The sequence below is a fragment of the Bos grunniens genome, chromosome 2 (assembly GCF_055505025.1).
Source record: "Bos grunniens cultivar Pamir isolate PY7600 chromosome 2, Bosgru_T2T1.0, whole genome shotgun sequence".
Taxonomy (NCBI): Eukaryota; Metazoa; Chordata; class Mammalia; order Artiodactyla; family Bovidae; genus Bos; species Bos grunniens.
Genome location: NC_141166.1, coordinates 4026923 through 4046991, shown reverse-complemented (window position 1 = coordinate 4046991; position 20069 = coordinate 4026923). Strand labels below are relative to the sequence as shown.

Genomic DNA, 20069 nt, shown 5'->3' with positions numbered 1-20069 from the left:
TCCATAAGGGGACTTGGAGATACCAGCTCTGCTGGTAGGAAGACCTTCCTTTTCAACCTGTCTCACTCTGAGAGTTTCACGCTCTCCTGTGAGGAGCTAAGTGCTCAGGTTCAGGTTTAATTAGCCATCAGAGCCTCAAACAGCTCTGCCTTCTGCTCGCTGAAAAGGTTTACAGACCCAGTACCACGAAGACCACACCATGGCTGGGAATGACCTCTCCAGGGTGCTGCCTAATTGTCTGGAGGGTGGTAGCAGGGGTGTCTGCAGAAACTCAGGCAGGGAGATAATTTCTTCAGCTTTGAGCACCTGGGTGCTTGAAAGAATGTTAATTAGGCGGCAAGTCCCAAGTTGGGCTCTCATCGGTGTAATTTTACGTTTAGTAATTTAGCAGTTGCTGGGGGGAGAGGCTTCAGGGGACTGTTGTTGAACATGGCTCACAGCTTAGTCAGTTTAGTTGCTCAGTCGTGTCTGACTCTTTGCAACCCCATGGACCGCAGCACGCCAGGCCTCCCTGTCCATCACCAACTCTCAAAGCTTGCCCAAACTCATGTCCATCAAGTCAGTGATGCCATCTAACCATCTCATCCTCTGTCGTCCCCTTCTCCTCCCACCTTCAATCTTTCCCAGCATCAGGGTCTTTTCCAATGAGTCAGTTCTTCGCATCAGGTGGCCAAAGTGTTGGAGCTTCAGTGTCAGCGTCAGTCCTTCCAATGAACATTCAGGACTGATTTCCTTTAGGATGGCCTGGTTGGATCTCCTTGCAGTCCAAGGGACTCTCAAGAGTCTTCTCCAACCTTGGCCCAGCCTTAGATACCCCATAAGAGGGCTGTGGGGTTTTTTTGTTTGTTTGTTTTTTAATATGTATTTATTTATCTATTTGGCTATGCTGGGTCTTAGTTGCAGCACATGAGATCTAGTTCCCTGATCAGGGATCGAACGTAAGCCCCCTGCATTGGGAGCTCAGAGTCTCAGCTGCTGGACCCAAGGGAAGTCCTGTGAGGGCTTACTGAACCGCACTCAGTGAAGCCAGCTGACTGAGTCACCGTTCCTGCCAGGTTCTTCCCATGAAGTGTCTCTTTGATGGTCCCAGCCAACCCGGGTGCGCCTAGGCCCCGTGGCCCATGGCAAGGCCCACTGCACTGCCCGGGGACCCTGGACCTGTCTCTTGAATGGTGCCACTGAGTGCTTACCCAGCTTGTCCAGGCTGCACAGCCAGTAAAAGGCAGGGTCGGGTCTGGAGCCTTCCTGGGGCTTGTCTCAGGGACCCTGGGGCGTGGCGGGTGCTCTGGGGTGTGGTCAGCCCAACGCTAGCAGGTGGCTTTCCTGGAAGGTCCTGGCCGAGTTTCCCGGGACACCTGGAGCATCTGTGGCTGCCACAGCACCATCTGGCGGTGACTTGTGGAGCACGCACCTCACGAGCCCAGCTCAGAGCGGGCTTCCAACAGGCGCCGGCAGCCCGGCCTTCCCTTGAGGGTTTGTGCAGAACTGAGTACCTCCTCCCTCTGTCTGAGAGATTTCCGTGTCAGCCAGCCACATCCTCCCTGTCTGTATTTATTAGACATCAGAGATACAAAGCAGCGGGGTAGTTCCCTGGCAGTCCAGTAGTTAGGACTCCATGCTTTCACCGCTGGAGGCCTGGATTTGATCCCTGGTCGAGGAATTAAGATCCCACAAGCTGCAAGGTGTGGCCAAAATAAAAGACGGGGCGGGAGCGGGGGATGGAGATACAAAGAGGGGGAGGATCTAGTATTTACCGAGCTCCTGCTGGGAAAGGTGTTTCCCGGCATCATCTCTTAGAGTCTTCCCAACAGCCCTGCAAGTCAGCGATTCTCCAGCCCTTTCTGGATGAGGAGATGGACAGGCGTGGCCTGGCCCGGCTCCCGTGGCCCTATCGGACCCCTGCTCATGTCATCAAAGCAGAAGGTCTGCCCTCCTAAGCGTCACTGGGCTTTCCTGGCAACAGCTACCCAACGTGTGCTGTCGTTTCCGTGAACTTTTTCCCCTCCCCAGATGAAAATCAAGAGGAAATATTCTGAAAAAGAAGTTCTCTTAAGAAAAGAAAGAAAAACCAAATCCCATGAGTCCATTAGCGATGTCCCCTTTTTCTTTAATGACCAAAAACTATACAAGATCAGGTTCCTGTGGCACTTATTTTAAAAGATGGAAGGGAACTCAGATGGGATTGTTTTGAGGATTCCACAGCATCGCAGAGGTCACTGCGAGGCCCCTGCCCTGTGCCGACCCGTGTGGAGAAAGTCATTGGCAGAGAAGAGGAAGAGCAATGACCAGGTTTCTGATATGCCTCCAGTTACCCCACCAGGAACTTGAACTCAGGCCCATAGACATGCATTCATACTCACTGGGTCGTTCAAAGAGGCGAGCGGCTACCAGAACTGGGCCCACGCCGGGGTCTGAGGCTCCCAGTTTGGCAGGGCTGTTCATGCAGGGATATGGCAGCGTTAGTCATAAAGACCTACCAGCAGCCTTATCAGTGATCTCTGCCCTGACTGTTCCTGACCGGCAATCACTGTACCATCTGTTTCAGAAACGGAATAAACAGTTATAAAGCTTGAGAGCGGGTAAGAGGAAGCAACCAGGGGGAAATCTTACTTTGAACCCAGATCTAGGCACTTTAAGTAAAATTACCCAGTGGAAACATGACCACTGCTGTCAGAATGGGAGCCTGACATTGGAGTCCAGAGCACCTCAGTGTAGTGGACTCTGACTTGCTAAACTGTAGGCAGCGCTGTGGACCCCAGGTTATAAGCACTAGCAGAATGGGAATAACTGCTGTGGACTTCCAGCCAGGTTCCCAGCCACAGGCATTACCATACAGGTCCTCAGTCCAAACTACACAGATTCGCATGTAAGAGCAGCTTTAAAGATGAGGTCTTATTCCATAAAGTTTATAAAAACACATGAAAAAAAAAAAAAAACGAAAAACACCATATGGGAAAAGCACAAAGAAGCAAACATCAAGATTAGATCCTTAATTTAATAGAATGGCCTAAAGGAGTGCCCCCCTCAAAAAACTAAGCATGATTACAATAATTAAGGACATAAAACATTGAAGGATAAGTGGAAAGAGTAAAATGTTGGGGGAAAAAAAAGTACAGGGAGATTTTTAAATGAAACCAGTGGAACTTTTAGAAATGAAAAAAATAGTCATGAAATTAAAACTTTGGTGGGAAAGTTAAACAGATGAGACAAAGCTAGCGAGAAATCTTTCCCAAAGGAAAGATCTTTGGGGTACGTATTAGGTATGTTAAGGTCAGAAGAGCAATGGCTCCTGAATGGCTCACAATTCAACAATCTGGCAGTCAGAAGCACTTTACAAAGGAGAGGATCACTCTGATAATGAACATACCGGGGGGCTCCCTTGGACTTGAGACATACCATTCTAATTTCCCCTACAGGAGCCCTGGAGAAGGACATGGCAACCCACTCCATTATTCTTGCCTGGAGAATTTCATGGACTGAGGAGCCTGGTGGGCTCCTCTGGGATTGCCATGGGATTGCCAAAAGTCGGACACGACTGAGTGACCAACACTTGCTTACACTTAAAGAGGGAAATAATGAATTGGAAGATTGGTTTGAAGAAATTACTCGCAATGCATTGTGGAGAGATAAAGAGATAGAAGATAGGAAAGAGAAGGTAATGTTCAACAGTTGCCTAATTCCAACTCCAGAAAGGAGAGAATAGGAGAGAGATGCACTTTACTGACTGAGACTGACCGACAGACGTGACTCCTAAGGTTCAGGGAACATGAGTCTTGAGCAGAATAAATGTGTTACACCTGCAGAGATCAGAGTGAACTCCAGAGGTAAAAAGGAGTTATTTAATTACTTTTTAAATGAATTCTTAATACTTACAAAGAAACCTCAACTAGACCGATGCTGTGCTATGCTATGCTAAGTCACTTCAGTCGTGTCCGACTCTGTGCGACCCCATAGATGGCAGCCCACCAGGCTTCCCCATCCCTGGGATTCTCCAGGCAAGAACACTGGAGTGGGTTGCCATTTCCTTCTCCAATGCAGGAAAGTGAAAAGTGAGAGTGAAGTCGCTCAGTCGTGTCCGACTCTTAGCGACCCCATGGACTGCAGCCTACCAGGCTCCTCCGTCCATGGGATTTTCCAGGCAAGAGTACTGGAGTGGGGTGCCATTGCCTTCTCTGACTAGACCGATGAGACTTCTCAAAACAATAGAAATCAGAAAAGGAAAAAAAAATTGTCAATCTAAAATTGTATATCCATCCAGCTAAACTATCATTTGAGGTGGAAGCCAAAAGATATTTTCAAAGACTGAGCAAGTTTACCTTGAAGAGACCCTTGCTACAGTAACTACTCAAGGAACTCTACTTCAAAAAACAGTGAATATTACTGTGATAATATAGACAGAACATCTAGCACTGTTCCCGGAATCCAGGACCATGCTCGTAACCACTAGCTGCCTTTATCATACTTGAATAAAAGCCTCCAGACCCTGCTCTGCAGCTCTGACCACTGGCCCTCTGGACCTGGTTGCTTGATCTTGCACTTGATTAAATCAGTGCTTGAACACCCCACCTTGATCTTGCCCAAAGGATTCTGCTTTGGCCTATTTTCCAGTTCTCTAGGAGGATCCTGCCTTCATTCAGGGTCCCAAAACCACATCCCTGAAAACAGCCACTTGCCAACATCCTGGCTGGGCCACTTCAGTGCCCAGGCGACATTCCCACCCACTGTTCCTCCCACTCCTCTTCTCACTGGGTGAGAATTCAAAGAAACATTTCCCTAGTACTGGTACCACCAGGGGTTTTTAACCCATTGCTCACTGCACACGAGCTCTCAGTACTTTGCAGTGTTTCAGATATATTGCGTATATCTGCGGTAGACTGATTGCAAAAAAAAAAAAATGGCCCTACTTCTTCACCCCTCCCTGTTTTCACATCTTTTCCAATATGACCTTGAAGCTCTTCCCATCAAGTGCAGTCTGTTTCTCCACGCTTTGAATCTGGGCTGGCCTTGTGACTTGTATTCGCTAAAAAAAAAGTAAAGGAAATGACATCGTATCCATTTCAAACTTAAGCTTCAGAAGGCCTTGCACATGGGTTTCACCCTCGCCTTAAGAACAAGTCAAGACTAGCCCCCTGGAGGATGGAAGACACGTGAGGCAAAGCCACGTAATCTCAGCCAGCCCCCAGCCTACCCACCAGCTGGTCATAGACACGTGAGTGAACCCAGTGGGATCAAGCATGCCGGGATAATCTCAGCAGAACTGCATAGCCCATTGGTAGGCTCATGAGAAATAACAGATGGTTACCTCAAGTCACTGAGTGTGGGGGTTATTTGTCACACAGCAGTAGCTACCCAATAGAAAGACGCTTTACTTGTGTATATGCGTATAATGAAACTGCTGGTGTTACGCTGGCTCACAGCCTGAAGCTGACCAGCAGCTGTGCTTCTATTCATGTCATCTTGCTCAGTTTAACCTTTCTGGTGGGGAATTGAGTGCCCATGCTAAGGTGGATGGCACCCCACTCCAGTACTCTTGCCTGGAAAATCCTATGGACGGAGGAGCCTGGTAGGCTGCAGTCCATGGGGTCACGAAGAGTCGGACACAACTGAGCAACTTCACTTTGACTTTTCGCTTTCATGCATTGGAGAAGGAAATGGCAACCCACTCCGGTGTTCTTGCCTGGAGGATCCCAGGGACAGGGGAGCCTGGTGGGCTGCCGTCTATGGGGTCGCACAGAGTTGGACACGACTGAAGCGACTTAGCAGCAGCAGCAGCAGGGTGTGGACCGACAGCCGTAACTGCCCATCAGAAACTGCGCAGTGTGACATGTCTCACGCAGACCCCTCTTTCTTTGCATGATCTTTCCACCCACTTGGTTTGACAGGTGTTCCCAAGAGTAGCAAAGCAAAAGGTCGTGTGCCTTTGGCATGGTGCCCACATCAGGATGTCAGTCTTCCAGCAAACTCCAGCCTGCTGGTGTGTGTCTTGACTCAACCGAGTAAGAACTGTTTATCTTGGCAAGTTGTGTTGTTCTATTTTTAATATTCGATTTTAGAAGATGTCACCGTTATCAAAAGACATGTTTTGGTTCAAGATTAGGGAAGTAGAGTAGGAGAGAAAATGTAGGGATCACTGAATTCCACTCTGCCCCTTATTGTGTGACTTTGGGCAAATTACTTTGTGTCTCTGAGGCAAGTTTTTCCCATCATAAAATGGGAGTAGTCCTGCTTACCTCCTAAGGTTGTTACAAGAAGAAAATGAAACAGTATATGTATAAAGCACTTAGCCTAGGTAAGCTGTGATGATGATAAAGAAAGAAGGGAGGTTAAGAAATAGAATACCAGACCTTCGTTCAAAAACAAACAACAAAGGAACGACCTCTGCAGCAAGGTCTCTCTCTCCAGCTTCTCTCCCAGCTCCTCTGAAGTTAGACCAGCTTTACTGCCTGTGATACTTGAAGGATAAAACCAAGGCAAAGAGTTCCTCAGTAAGCTCAGACACACTTAAACATCCTGACCTTGAATTCCTAAACTCTCACTTAGCTGAAAACTGCGTCTGGGGTGTCACTAGATACCAGTTGAAATGCAAAGCAGACTGTCATTCAGTCAACTGGCTCTTTCATCTCCAGCAGACATCGCCTTTGATGTGATTTCTTTCCCTTCTACAGAATCGCATCTCCCAGTTGCTTTGTCTGCAGCCAGACCCCGCTTTAGCCTTCCCTGGAGAGGCGGGTGGACAGCCACGAGAGGTCAGGCATGCAGATTAATTTTCGGGCCCCCGGATGCCAGTAACAGCCTTACCACTTTGCCAAATGGAAGAGAAGGGAATCAAAAGGGAGAGATGAAGGCTTACTCCTTCCATGAAAAAATCATCCCAAATCCCTATAATCCATCAACAGGCTCCCTTAAACGGTTCTTTCTAGTGTGAACGTCATTCCACTGAAGGGTTGGGAGGAGGGGGACAGTCAAAGCTTGCCTTCATCTCCCTTCCCTCCGGCTCCTGGACCTCTCCCTCTCCCCTCCGCTGCGTCTGTGGGTTTATCTTGTGTGTACGTGTGTCTTTGGCATGGATTTCATTTGTGTTAGATGCAGTTCACAGCATTTTCTTCAAGGTCTGTTTTCTGGACCCGCCATCAGGAGATAACTTCCTCCTTCGTTTCCCACCTTATCGCTCCATGCACACATGACCCCCTGCCAGGAGGAAGAACATCCTTCTTTTTCGCTTCTCAAACTGTGGTCTTTGCAGTGCGGGAGAATCTCATTACTGACAGTGTGATAGGCCTGTGGGAGCATGTGATGTGGCCTTTCCTGCCATGTGATGAGATTTCTATGTAGCTCCTAGAGGAGGCTGGTGGGAGAGACCTGGCAGGCACCACCAGGGCCTGCCTCACATTCCGAAAGCACGTGGTCTGGAGAGGACAGAATGACAGAGACGAAGCTGGGAGTGGCCATTCCCAGTGACACAGGGCCCCCCTCATTGTACAAAAAGGATGCTCTGTGGGACTCTGAAAGAGCTAGCCCTACTTGGTACATTTTAAGAATGTTTAGTTTGACAGAAACAATTTATCAACCTCAGATATGCAGATGCTACTACTCTAATGGCAGAAAGTGAAGGGGAACTGAAGAGCGTCTTTATGAGGGTGAAAGAGGGGAGTGAAAAAGCTGGCCTAAAATTCAGCATTCAGAAAACTAAGATCGTGGCATCTGGTCTCATCACTTCATGGCGAATAGAAGGGGGAAAAGTGGAAGCAATGGCAGGTTTTATTTTCTTGGGCCTCAGAATCACTGCGGATGGCGACTGCAGCCATGAGACAAAGACGCTTGCTCCTTGGAAGGAAGGCTATGAGAAACCTAGACGGCACATTAAAAAGCAGAGACATCACTTTGCCGACAAAGGTCCATGTAGTCAAAGCTATGGTTTTTCCACTAGTCATGTAGAGATGTGAGAGTTGGACCTTAAAGAAGGCTGAGTGCCAAAGAGCTGATCTTTCAAACTGTGGTGCTGGAGAAGACTCGTGGGAGTCCCTTGGACAGCCAGGAGATCAAACCAGTCAATCCTAGAGGAAATCAACCCTGAATATTCATTGGAAGGACTGATGCTGACGCCAAAGCTCCAATACTTAGGCCACCTGATGCAAAGAGCTGACTCATTGGAAAAGACCCTGATGCTGGGAAAGATTGAAGGCAGGACGAGAAGGGGACAACAGAGGATGAGGTGGTTGGATGGCATCACCGACTCGATGGACATGAGTTTGAGCAAACTCGGGGAGATAATGAAGGATAGGGAGGTCTGGTGTGCTGCAGTCCAGGGGGTCGCAAAGGGTCAGACACCACTTGGTGACCGAACCACAACATAGAGGATTTTAAAGACCAAGGGTCCAGAGTGAAAGAATTCTTGCTGTTGTGAAGAACTAGCCATTCTCAGCTCTTGGGGTTTTTTTGTGATTTGTTTTGTTTTGTTTTTTTTGAAAAGCTAAGACAATCTCCAGACTGCCAGGAGCACCCCAGTGGTAAAAGTGTCATATCAGGAATCTGGCATGATAAGAGCAGTTGACAAGATAGAAATTGATTTATCTAAATCCTGAGTGATAAAAAGCAAGGTGTTTGCACAACAGTGTGACTGTGCTTAATGCCACTGAACTGCACTCTTAAAAACGTTACGGAACTTCCCTGGAGGACCAGTGGGAAGATCGGAGCCTTCCAGTGTGGGGGGCTGGGACCCCTACTCAGGAAACTAAGATCTTACAAGCCTCACAGCTAAAAAATAAAAATAAAAAATAAAACAGAAGCAATATTGTAACAAATTCAATAAAGACTTTTTTAAAAGGTCCACATCAAAAACATTGTTTTAAATGGTTAAGATGAAAACTCATGTTACGAGTATTTTACTATAATTTTTTTTTTTTTTTTTAATTTGGGGACTTTCCTTGCGGTCCAGTGGTTAGGACTGTCTGCTTTCCCTGCCAGGGGTGCGGTTTCCATCCTTGGTTGGGTAACTGAGATCCCACAAGCTGAGTGGCGGGGCCAAAAAAAAAATGTTTTTAAGTAAATGAGGATGTGTTTAACCGTAGTTTACAGCTCTACAGCTGCTTCCCTCCGGAGGCTTCGTCCTCCAACCAGGTGCCCGGTATCACCACTCCCCACCACTGACTCCTCAAATAGTACCTGCAGTTAGCAGCTGGCTAGGAACAGGCACGGAGAAGGCAATGGCACCCCACGCCAGTACTCTTGCCTGGAAAATCCCATGGACGGAGGAGCCTGGTGGGCTGCAGTCCATGGGGTCGCTGCAGTCAGACACCACTGAGCGACTTCGCTTTCACTTTTCACTCTCACGCATTGGAGAAGGAAATGGCAGCCCACTCCAGTGTCCTTGCCTGGAGAATCCCAGGGACGGGGGAGCCTGGTGGGCTGCCGTCTATGGGGTCGCAGAGTCAGACACGACTGAAGCGGCTTAGCAGCAGCAGCAGAAACAGGCGTAGTACTGTAATGGCGAAGCCATCTCCAAAGACAGTGCGTCCTGCCCACCATTTCTACCTCGCTGCCAACTTGACTGTCTGCATGGGAAAAACAGTGGATCCCACTGACCGGGCATGTGCCAGGCACCACCCTGAGCATATAACAACCTCACTCCAGCCCTGGGAAATCAACGTTATTGTATTATCTCCATTTTACACGAGGAAGCTAAGGCTCCAAGTTACTAAATAACTGACTTCAATTCACACAAAACCAGCATTTGAAGATTTCTTTTGTGCTCAAGGTCAAGCAACTTCTCCCAGACTGGCGATTCCCAGCGTTTCTGTGCCCCTGGGCGCTTTCTGCTGGCAAACATTTCCCAGCCCTGCCTGTGGCACTTGTCACTCTTTCAGCGTCTCCTGGTGAAGAAAGTATGTAATGACAAAAAAAAAGCTGCCTGAATCCAGAAATTCTGTGAGTTTCAACAGCCATCTGATAGTTCTAATCATGGCACCTGCCGTGCGAGACAGGCGGCGTTTAATTGGCTGGCGGTGGTTTGCACTTACGCAGGCCCTCAAATTCGCTCCGGATCTTTGCCCCCAGAGATGGAGCACCTTGAGCTACACCACGAAGCTCCTGAAGGGTCTGGAGATCCCGAGCCTTCCGTATCATGTAGGCCAAGCCCAAGGGATTCTGTGAACATGGCTGATGTTAGGTGCTTCTTGGGAGGGTCACCATGAGCCTCTGGCTCACACTGTCAGAAGCCAGGGGAGGGTCGGCTCAGTCAGATCAGGGTCAGAAGGACCAGCTCCACCAGGGCAGTGTCAGAAGGACCGTTCATGTTCTTGCCCGCTGCAGACCGTAGCTAGCCACAGTAGCAGCTGTTGCCCTGGAGCAGAACCCTGGAAACCAGCAGTTAAAGAGCTGAGTGGGTGCTTGAGTGCTCAGTTGCTTCAGTCCTGTCCAACTCCTTGCGACCCTGTGGACTGTAGCTCACCAGGCTCCTCTGTCCATGGGATTCTCCAAGCAACAATACTGGAGTGGGTTGCCATGCCCTCCTCTGGGGGATCTTCCCACCCAGGGATGAAACTCATGTCTCCTGTGTTGCAGGGGCATTCTTTACCGACTGAGCCACCAGGAAAGCCCGAAAAGCTGAGAGCAGTGGTTAAATACTCACATTTACTTTCAGCAGAGTCAGCACTTGCTCTTCATTATCCAGTCTACAGAGATCCTCGACTGGCACCTCTCAATTAAAAAAAAATTTTTTTTGCATGTATTCTCACCACAAAGGGTTCATACTGCCGAGTCCCGTGGCTTGCTTTCATTCATCCCACAAGTACTTACTGAGCACAGCACCTCTGCCAGGTGCTGTTTGCTGAGGGCACTGGGGATTCCCTGTTGTTGTCCAGTTGCTCAGTCGTGTCCAACTCTTTGCAACCCCAAGGACTGCAGCACACCAGGCTTCCCTGTCCTTCACCAACTCCCAGAGCTTGCTCAAACTCAGGTCCATTGAGTCAGCAATACCATCCCACCATCTCATCCTCTGTTCATCCCCTTCTCCTCCCGCCTTCAATCTTTCCCAGCACCAGGGTCTTTTCCAGTGAGTCCGCTCTGCATCAGGTGGCCAAAGTATTGGAATTTTAGCTTTAGCATCAGTCCTTCCAATGAATATTCAGGACTGATTTCCTTTAGAATTGGCTGTTTTGATCTCCTTGCTGTCAAAGAGACTCTCGAGAGTCTTCTCCAACACCACAGTTCAAAAGCATCAACTCTTCAGCACTCAGCCTTCTTTATGGTCCAACTCTCACATCCATACATGACTCCTGGAAAAACCACAGCCTTGACTAGACAGGCCTCCCTGGGGAACTTGAGAAAGAACAGTCTCAGCCTCGGGAAGCTCCCATGTAGTGGCCGGCAGACTGAAAAGAGATTTTAAAAGACAACTAGGTCATGAGTCAGATGGTCTCAAGTGCTGTGGAGAAAAGGAAATCAGAGAAGAGAGATGGGACTCCTGGTCTGGGTGGGAGGTTGAATCCTCCTCCCTTTGGAGGGTGACAGTTAAGCAGAGAGGTGCCAGGGGAAGGCGTGTGGATGTCAGGGGGAAAGGCATTGGGAGGAGGGGTCAGCGAGGGAAAGGCCTGGCATGTTCTGGAACAGTGAGGCCAGTCTGGCTGGAGCAAGCGAGTGAGGGGATGCGTGGGGGAGGTGTCGGTGGGCTTCAGGAGCTGCTGAAGATGACTTACCCCAGGAGAGATGGACCCCACGAGAGGGTCTTGAGCATGAGAGTGAAATGATCTGACTCTCCCTCCAGTGTAATTTACATACTACACAATACCCCCATCTTCAGTATATAAGTCAGTGATTTTCAGCAAACGTACAGTCCAAAGCATTCCACGACTCAGTTGTCGAAAATGTCCATCACCCCCAGAAGGTACCTACCTCGTGCCTATGACTTGACTTTTAAAGGGATCACTTTGGCTCCTGTATTAAGAATAAAAATAAGAGACAGAAGTCAAAGACAGTTTGGAAAAGTAGTGTTTCTCATAGCACACGTGAGTGACGAAAAGCACCGAAACTGGAGAGGAGAAGGCAGGACCGATGAGCACTTCCTGGCGCTTCAGTGGCCAAGACTCCTCACTCCCCGTGCAGGGGGCCTGGGTTCAATCCCTGCTCGGGGGACTAGATCCCACCTGCCCCAGCGAAAGATCCCGCGTGCCTCGACTCCATTCCAGTGCAGCCAAATAAATAAATACATAACTAAAAAGTTAAAAAAAAAAAAAAAAAAAAACACAGGACAGATAGAGCATTTCTTCTCCACTGCTGGAGGGATGGCGCTGCCTTAATTCCAAAGTCCTAACAAGCTGAAGGGCCTCCACCTTCGCAGTAAAAGCATTGTATTGGAAACATACACAGGATTGCTTAAAAAATCAGAACTCCACGCCTAAAAGCTGGACGTGCCTGTGTCCTCTACTCGAAGGTGACCAGTGCTTGTTGGACCCCTGACTGTTTGTAAAGCTGTGGGACTATCTTCACACCTTAAAAATTCACAGGAAGAAAAGCTGATGGTAGCAACTGGAATAAATCTCACACATTTCAGAAAACATTTATGGTCCCTGCAGTTAAACGGCGGTAAGGTGGTCTTTTGTTCGTTATCATTGTTAAAATATTAAATCCCAATTTCTTTTTTAAAACATTTATTCAGCTGTGCTGGGTCTTAGTTGCGGCATGTGGGGTCTAGTCCCCTGACCAGGGGTTGAACCCAGACACCCTGCATTTGGAGTGTGGAGTCTTAGCCACTGGACCACGAGGGAACTCCACGGTGACATGAAGACTCGAATGTGCCCACGGAAGGGCCCTTCTCGACTCTAAAAGTGGTACCTGAGGGAGGGTTTTCTGGGTTTTACCTGGAAGACTGGAATTTTCTGGTATTATAAAGTTTTGGACCAAACAATGAATTTTGACATTTTTTTTCCCCTGGCATCTAATTCAGTGGCCAGTTTTCTTAACTCAGACTTCCCCTCCTGGACTGTATCATTCTGGGAACAAGACATAGAGTTCTCCCTTGGGTAGGTCTAAAATGAGGTAATGGCACCCCACTCCAGTACTCTTGCCTGGAAAATCCCATGGACGGAGGAGCCTGGCGGGCTGCAGTCTATGGGGTCGCTAAGAGTCGGACACGACTGAGCGACTTCACTTTGACTTTTCACTTTCATGCATTGGAGATGGAAATGGCAACCCACTCCAGTGTTCTTGCCTGGAAAATCCCAGAGGCGATGGAGCCTGATGGGCTGCCGTCTATGGGGTCGCACAGAGTCGGACACGACTGAAGCGACTTAGCAGCAGTAGCAGCAGCAAGTTTTTTTGGCTAACACCTGTGTGTCACAGACAGTCTGCTTCGTGGCTTATCTCCAGGTTTGCCTTTTGTTCCAGAGAACAAATCATGTTTTAAAATGTAAGGAGAGCACCTACGACTGTGTAACCGTCAGAAGGGGAGGAGGTCTCGTTAAGTCAGTTTTCAACCAGGCTTCAGTAAACATGTTTCCAGCTCGCTGCCCACCCTGGCTGGATTTGACGGTTCTGGACTGTTTTGTGAGTTTCAGCTGCTAGTCTCAGTTCAGCAAAAGGCAGCTATCTCTTTGCTGTTCATCACAGCTGTCTGATGGGAATCAGGCATCCTGGTGGTCGCCCTAGGCGACCTGGTGGGGAATGCTGCAATCCCACTGCTGGCCACAAGGGGTCCCAGTCCGCCAGGTGATGGCCCCTGGGGCAGCGGAGCTCCTGAGATAGATTCATCCGGCAGGTGCCCTGAGTGGCCGGCATCCAGAGAGAGCGCAAAGCTCCGTCGTTGGTCTTGGCCCACAGCCATTGGCACTGTGGGGGTGATGATAACCCCTCCATGATCGCTGCGCTCTGAGTTGCTGCTGCTGGAGGGATGCCCAGGACCTGGCAGCTACTCAAGTGACCTTCGGCACGCCCCCTCCCCTCTGAGACCCTGTGTTTCCTCATCCGCCAAGAGCAGGGTTCAGAATAAAATCTACAGCCTCGCTGGAAGCACAAGCACCTGAAGTAGCCCTTACGTGGAAGAGCATCTGAGTCATCTTTACCATTCAACACGAACCACCAGCTTCCCGAGGCTTCACATCTTTCTGCCAGATTATCCTCTCCCTGGAAGCCAAGGATTGACGTCAGGATTCTGTGCCAGGGAATCTGATCTGTCAGAGCCAGAGGAGCACAGGAGTTCTCAGACTCCTGTTAGCCCAGAACCCTTTACTCAAAGTCTGACATGCAGCTCAAATGGAAACCAAATGCGCTCTGGTTAGAAACCGGAGCCCAGGGAGAGGAAGCCAGCTGCCCTGTGTCTCTCAGCAGGAGACGGGCAGGGCTGGCTGAGTTGTCCCTGTAGGGCCCACTCCCCAAGAATAACACGGAGCAGGTAACTCTCCAAGTGTAGGGGCGCTCAGGACTCTAAGAAGGAGCTACGTGCTGGGAGGTGGGAGAGCAAGGCAGGCAGGGGGTCCGCCAGCTTCCTCTGTGCATTCACCACCCTGGGTTTTTCCCCACCATGACTTCATCCCCATAAAGACCCTCAGTTCAGTTCAGTCACTCAGTCGTGTCCGACTCTTTGCAACCCCATGGACTGCAGCATGCCAGGCCTCCCTGTCCGTCGCCAGCTCCCAGAGCTTGCTCAAACTGATATCCATCAAATGGGTGAAGCCATCCAACCATCTCATCCTCTGTTGTCCCCTTCTCCTCCTGCCTTCAATCTTTCCCAGCATCAGGGACTTTTCCAATGAGTCAGTTCTTCGCATCAAGTAGCCGAAGTATTGGAGTTTCAGCTTCAGCATCAGTCCTTCCAGTGAATATTCCGGACAGATTTCCTTTAGGATGGACTGGTTGGATCCCCGTGCAGTCCAGAGACCCTCAAGGCAGTACCATAGCCACTTGTAGGCTCAGAGAAGTGACTTAGCTCAGAAGTCACTAAGCTGGGATTTGAACCCAGAGCTTTGCAGCTACAAAGTGCAGATACTGGCTGTCCCGGGGGATGGCCGTGTATTTACTCACCCATTCATTCACACCGTTCTTGAACCCCAAGGACAGACCAGGCAGCTGTGACCATGGCAAGCCGGAGCCCCGCCCTCCCTGAACCCAGAGGTTAGAGGAGGAGACAGATGTAAACAAGTGAGACGAGGCCAGAGCAAACAGAGCTGGCTCGGGGGTGGACAGCGGCTGGGGGTGGGGCGCACATGTGCACCCCGGCGGGCTGAGAGCAGCACTTCTCAAAGTGCGTGTGAGCTGTGGGTTTCCAGTCTGCAGGGACATCAAAGAGACACTGCTGCTCTGATCTATACTGAGAGGACGGACACCCCACGGGCCAGCGCTCATCCACGGGCTGCAGTGTGAGGAGCCCTTGCCTGAAATACCCTGAACCGCTAGGTCAGCGCCGATGCATCCACTCCATGCCCTTTCGCCCCCCTCTCCTCTGCACTCCCGCCTTACCGCCAGGCCATACAGGCCCCCAGGGACTGTTGCCAGAGGAAGGCTGTGGTATCTCCTGCCTGGCACATGCAACATGCCAGGGACCATGAGTCCCTTCTAAAGGGAAACACTCCATCTGAGTGTACGGTCAGTCGTGAGCTTCACGGATGGTGGAAATAGATGTGGGTCCCCACTTGGACTGTGCTACCCACTGGCCATGTGATCCTGAAAATGTCTTTGGTTTTCCTAAACTCTGAAACGGGGATGATGTGTGCTTGGATTATTCATTCATTCCTTTTTGACTGCGCTGGGTCTTGCTGTGGCCGTCTTCTCTAGTTGTGGGGCACAGGCTCGGTGTGCGGGCTTTGTAGGAATGGATCAGGCACCAGAGGGCTTGACCCAGGGCCTGAGCCTCTGTGAACAGAAGCCGCAGTATGGTGTGCGTTTGCATGAATGTGTGCACGAATGTGTTTGCGCCTGCAAGGACAGGAAAGCCTGGCGTGCTGCAGCCTGTGGAGTTGTAATTGTCAGACATGACTGAGCGACTGAACAATAGTGAGTGCATATGTGCCTTCTCGTGGGTCTCATATCCATTTCTTTCACGGCTGTTGGACGGTCCCTCGCAGGACCCACTGTGGCCAGGGGCGCTAACGATCTTTTCTGGGGTCTCTCTCCAGATTGCCAAGGGATCATTGAGGACGTCGTCCTGCTGGGCGCACCTGTGGATGGAGAAGCCAAGCACTGGGAGCCTTTCCGGAAGGTGGTCTCTGGAAGGATCGTCAATGGCTACTGCAGGTCTGTCCAGACCTCGTGCTCCTGGGGAGCTGACAACCCTAACTGAGCGCCTAGCGTCCTAGTGACCTAGGTGTCGCCTGGGGACACAGATGTTTGAGGCCAGGCCCTCGTCCCGGAGGATCTCAGGGAGCAGTGGGGCACCGGCCCTGGAGGGAGCAAGGCCCAGGCCAGGGATCCTGAAGTGGGCAGCGTCCATGTCCATGGGACGATGCACGAGAGGGACAGGTCCTGGGGAGGACTTCCTAGGTCAGGCCCGAGACCAGATTATAGGATGACTCGAGAGGCCAGGCTGGTCACCGTGATCTGGGGCAACAGGGACATGGGTGAGTGGCTGAGACAGAGGCAAAGAGCGAGCCCCAAATGGGAGGTCTTTAAGCGATGACTAACGAGCCCTGGTGTGTTGTGTTCGTTTATTGTTTTTTGGCTGCGCTGGGTCTCTGCTGCGGCCTGCAGTCTTCTCTAGGCGCGGTGTGCGAGCTCAGTAGTTGGAGCACGCAGGCTTAGTTGCCCCGTGGCGTGTGGGATCTTCTCTCTGACCAGGGATCGAACCCATGTCCCCTGCATTGAAAGGCGGATTCTTAACCCACCAGACCACCAGGGAAGTCCCTCGTGTGCATTATTTGGTAGGAAGGGAGTGGCGATTGTCCAGGCTTTCAGAGCAATGTCTCGGGGTGGGGATGACAGCCCTGGGGGGCCCAGCACCCACAGCATATGACAGATCCTCCAGCAGGAGCTGAGGGCTACGGAGGCTGATGGCTGTGGGGCTAGAAAGGAGGCATCCTGGCCGGGCATTTGAGAAGGACTTGGGGGCTTCAGCCAAGGTGGCGCCCTAGACACAGGGGAGGAAGGGAAGATCCTACCCCCAAACCCTAAGGGGTTCATATTATTGATCCCATTTCACAAGTGAGAAAGCTGAGGCTCAGAGAAGTTGAGTCGCAAGGCCGGTTAACTTTAGTTTTGATCTAAGCCTAACCATCCCAAGTGGAACCTGCACCTGAATAGAACAGATTTGGAAAGTCTTCATCATTTTGATAACTTAGCCCACGTCCAGAGCTAAAGATAAAGATGATCTTTAGCCATGGATAGAGGGCATTAACCAGGACACCAGAGTTCAACCAATTAGTATGGCTTTATCGTTCATATTCTTTTTTCTTTTCAAACTTTAAACTTTTTGCTTTGTACTGGGGTATAGCCAACGAGCAATGCTGTGGTGGTTTCAGGTAAACAGCGAAGGGACTCAGCCAGATATGTACATGTGTCCATTCTCCCCAAACCCTGTCCCTCATATTCTCAGCTGAGTTCTTAGAATCAGAATATGGTAGAGAGAACAAAGAAACAATGATAAAGAGCCATAATATATAAAGAGCTCAATCAAATCAATTTTAAAAATCCAATAAGAAAATGGCCAGAGACTTCTCTGGCCATCCAGTGGTAAGACTGCACACTCCCGATGCGGGGGGCGTGGGTTCACTCCCTGATTGGGAAACTTAAAATCCCACATGCCGCATGGTGTGGCCTAAAAAAATTTAAGAGATAAAAGAGAAAATGGCCAAAAGATGTCTACACATAAGCATGGAATAAATGCAGTGAATAAACTTTTGAAAAGATATCCAACCTCATTATTAATGAAATAGATGCAAAGTAAAGTAAGTAAAATACTGTTTATCATCCATCACATCATCGAACATCTGAAATGTGAATAGCATTCAGTGTCGGTGAAGATGTGGTGAAATGGGCATTGTTATACTCTTGGTGGTAGTTGAATTTAGTGAATCCTTTTTGGGGGTAATTGGCAATATCTATCCAAATTATTAATGTGCCAGTCTTCTGACACCACAGACTCTGGCTCCTGTGATCCTACATAAATAGATACTCACATGCACAGAGATGGATGCACAGAGGGGATCCTTGCAGCTTCGTTTATAAAAATTGAAAGCAGCCCAGTGACCTAAATGACCACAAAGAGGGGAATCATGTTTTTAAAAAAGCAAGGGCAGCAATCCATTCTATGGGCCCGTTTACAGAAGAAGAAGTTTCTGTCTGTGTGTGCATATATGTATCTGTGTGTCTGGAAATGAACAGGGAAGTCCAGAGGGACCATGAGACACGGATAACAGTGAAACCCATGAAGAGTAGATAGGGATTGCAAGGAGGGCTTGGAAGGGTTTTTTTCCCATTGATACATAGTTGATGTACAGTATTGCATTAGTTCCAAGTATATAGCAAAGTGATTAGTTACATGTGTGTATATATGTACTTCTTTTTTAATAAAAGAGACTTTTAAGTAAGGGCAGTTTAAGAAATAAGAAAATGAATGGACACAACATTGACATCAAACAGTCCTTGGTTAAAATCTTGGCTCCATGCTTTATCTCTCGGATGCCTTTGGACAAGCAAATCTGAAGCTCAGTATTCCCACCTGTGCAATGGGAATAAGAGGCCGTCCTGCACAGGAGTTCTGGGAAGATTAAAGGAGATTATGTGGGGTGGGAATGGCAGTTTGTGGGTGCCCAGTAAACAACATGGGCATATTCACAGCACAGGATGTTTTTGGTGTGTTTCATAAACAGCAAAGGGAAGGAATTAAAAGTGCATGTGTGCAATATCAAAGCAGCAAAATCCGATTAAAGCCACCTGTTCTGTTGAGAACCTGAGGCTAATAAGCTTGGGTTTCCATTATTTTGTGAGATCCTGAGCCATCTCTCCAGAGAGGAAAAAGGAGAAGGAGGAAGGAGAGAAGAGGGGAGGAATGTGCAGACCAAAACAGTAACTGTCGTTTCTTGATTAAATTAAGCAGCAGCCAGGAATTCACATTCTTGGCCCCCAAACACTCTTTGGTTGCCGTGAACTTACTTAAGATGGAGAGTGAGTGAGGGGGTAAGGGAGCTTCAGGCCAAAGCTACCAAACTATATCCATTTATACATTTATAATGTACATTAATAAAACTCGCAAGCTCTTCGCCTGCTTTCACACACTCCCTGGGAGCCAGCCGGGCTGAGTGGAGCTGTTCCCTGTTGTACTGCAAGGACACTGAAGCGCAGACAGGGTCAAAGGCCAAGGTCACACAGCAGAGCCAGGATGTGAACTCGGGTGAGCCTGTCTCCTGACCCCTGGGGCATCTGCAGTGAGAGGGTTTCATTCTGAGCTCCAGGGGACCCTGAGTGGTGTCTGCTCCAGTGCCGTGTGGGGAGGGGCTGATGTTAGAAGGAGCGGGCGGTGGGAGGGCGGACCCCTGCCCACAAGCGACTCCAGGCCTGAGAGGACCCAGGGCACAGCCTTCCGCAGGTCCCATGGTGCTGGTCAAGGGCCAGCTTGATTCGTGCATCCGCCTGGCCTGGAGCACTGAGGCCTGGCTTGCTGGGGCACCCCACCCACCAAGGGGTTTCACGACTCCACTTGGGAGGCAGGATGCAGGTCTAGGGCACGGTTCTCAACGAGCTCTCTGCCCAGGAAAGGAAAATACCCAGGGACGGACCCACAGAGGACATGTAACAAACACCGAAAGGGGAGCACACGGCAGGCGCCGGAGGGACGGGGGTTATTAATGTCAGGGGGAGGGGCTCAGGGCCACTCCTGGAGGGGGCACGTGCAAGCTTGATGGTGAAGGAGGGGATAGGAGCCCGGCAGAGCCGGGAAGAGTAGGCCTGGCAAGAGCGGCCACGGAGCCCGTGAAGGCCCCGAGCTAGGGCTGTCATGGCACCAGTGCCTCCCGGGCTCGCGGGTGTGAGTGCTGGGCGCACAGGATGCCCTCTCTGGGCGTGCTCCTGCCCTCCCCGCACGGTGACTCACAGTGACCAGCCTGAGGCTCAGAGGGGTCAGGCAACTCACCCGAGGTCACACAGCCGGC

The 20069-nt window shown here is 49.9% G+C and overlaps 1 protein-coding gene across 13 annotated transcripts in view; it reads left to right on the top strand.

Annotated features, from left to right (window-relative positions):
• Nucleotides 1–20069, top strand: part of TMCO4 (transmembrane and coiled-coil domains 4) — a 106908-nt gene that overhangs the window by 73120 nt on the left and 13719 nt on the right. For 12 of the 13 annotated variants that reach the window (XM_086325822.1, XM_086325813.1, XM_086325748.1 and 9 more), the window contains one exon: nt 16104–16221. In XM_086325822.1, the coding sequence (XP_086181948.1) occupies nt 16104–16221 (118 nt within the window). Of the gene's footprint in view, nt 1–1773; nt 2944–16103; nt 16222–20069 lie in introns of those variants that run through there. The other variant, XM_086325782.1, reaches the window with a different exon arrangement.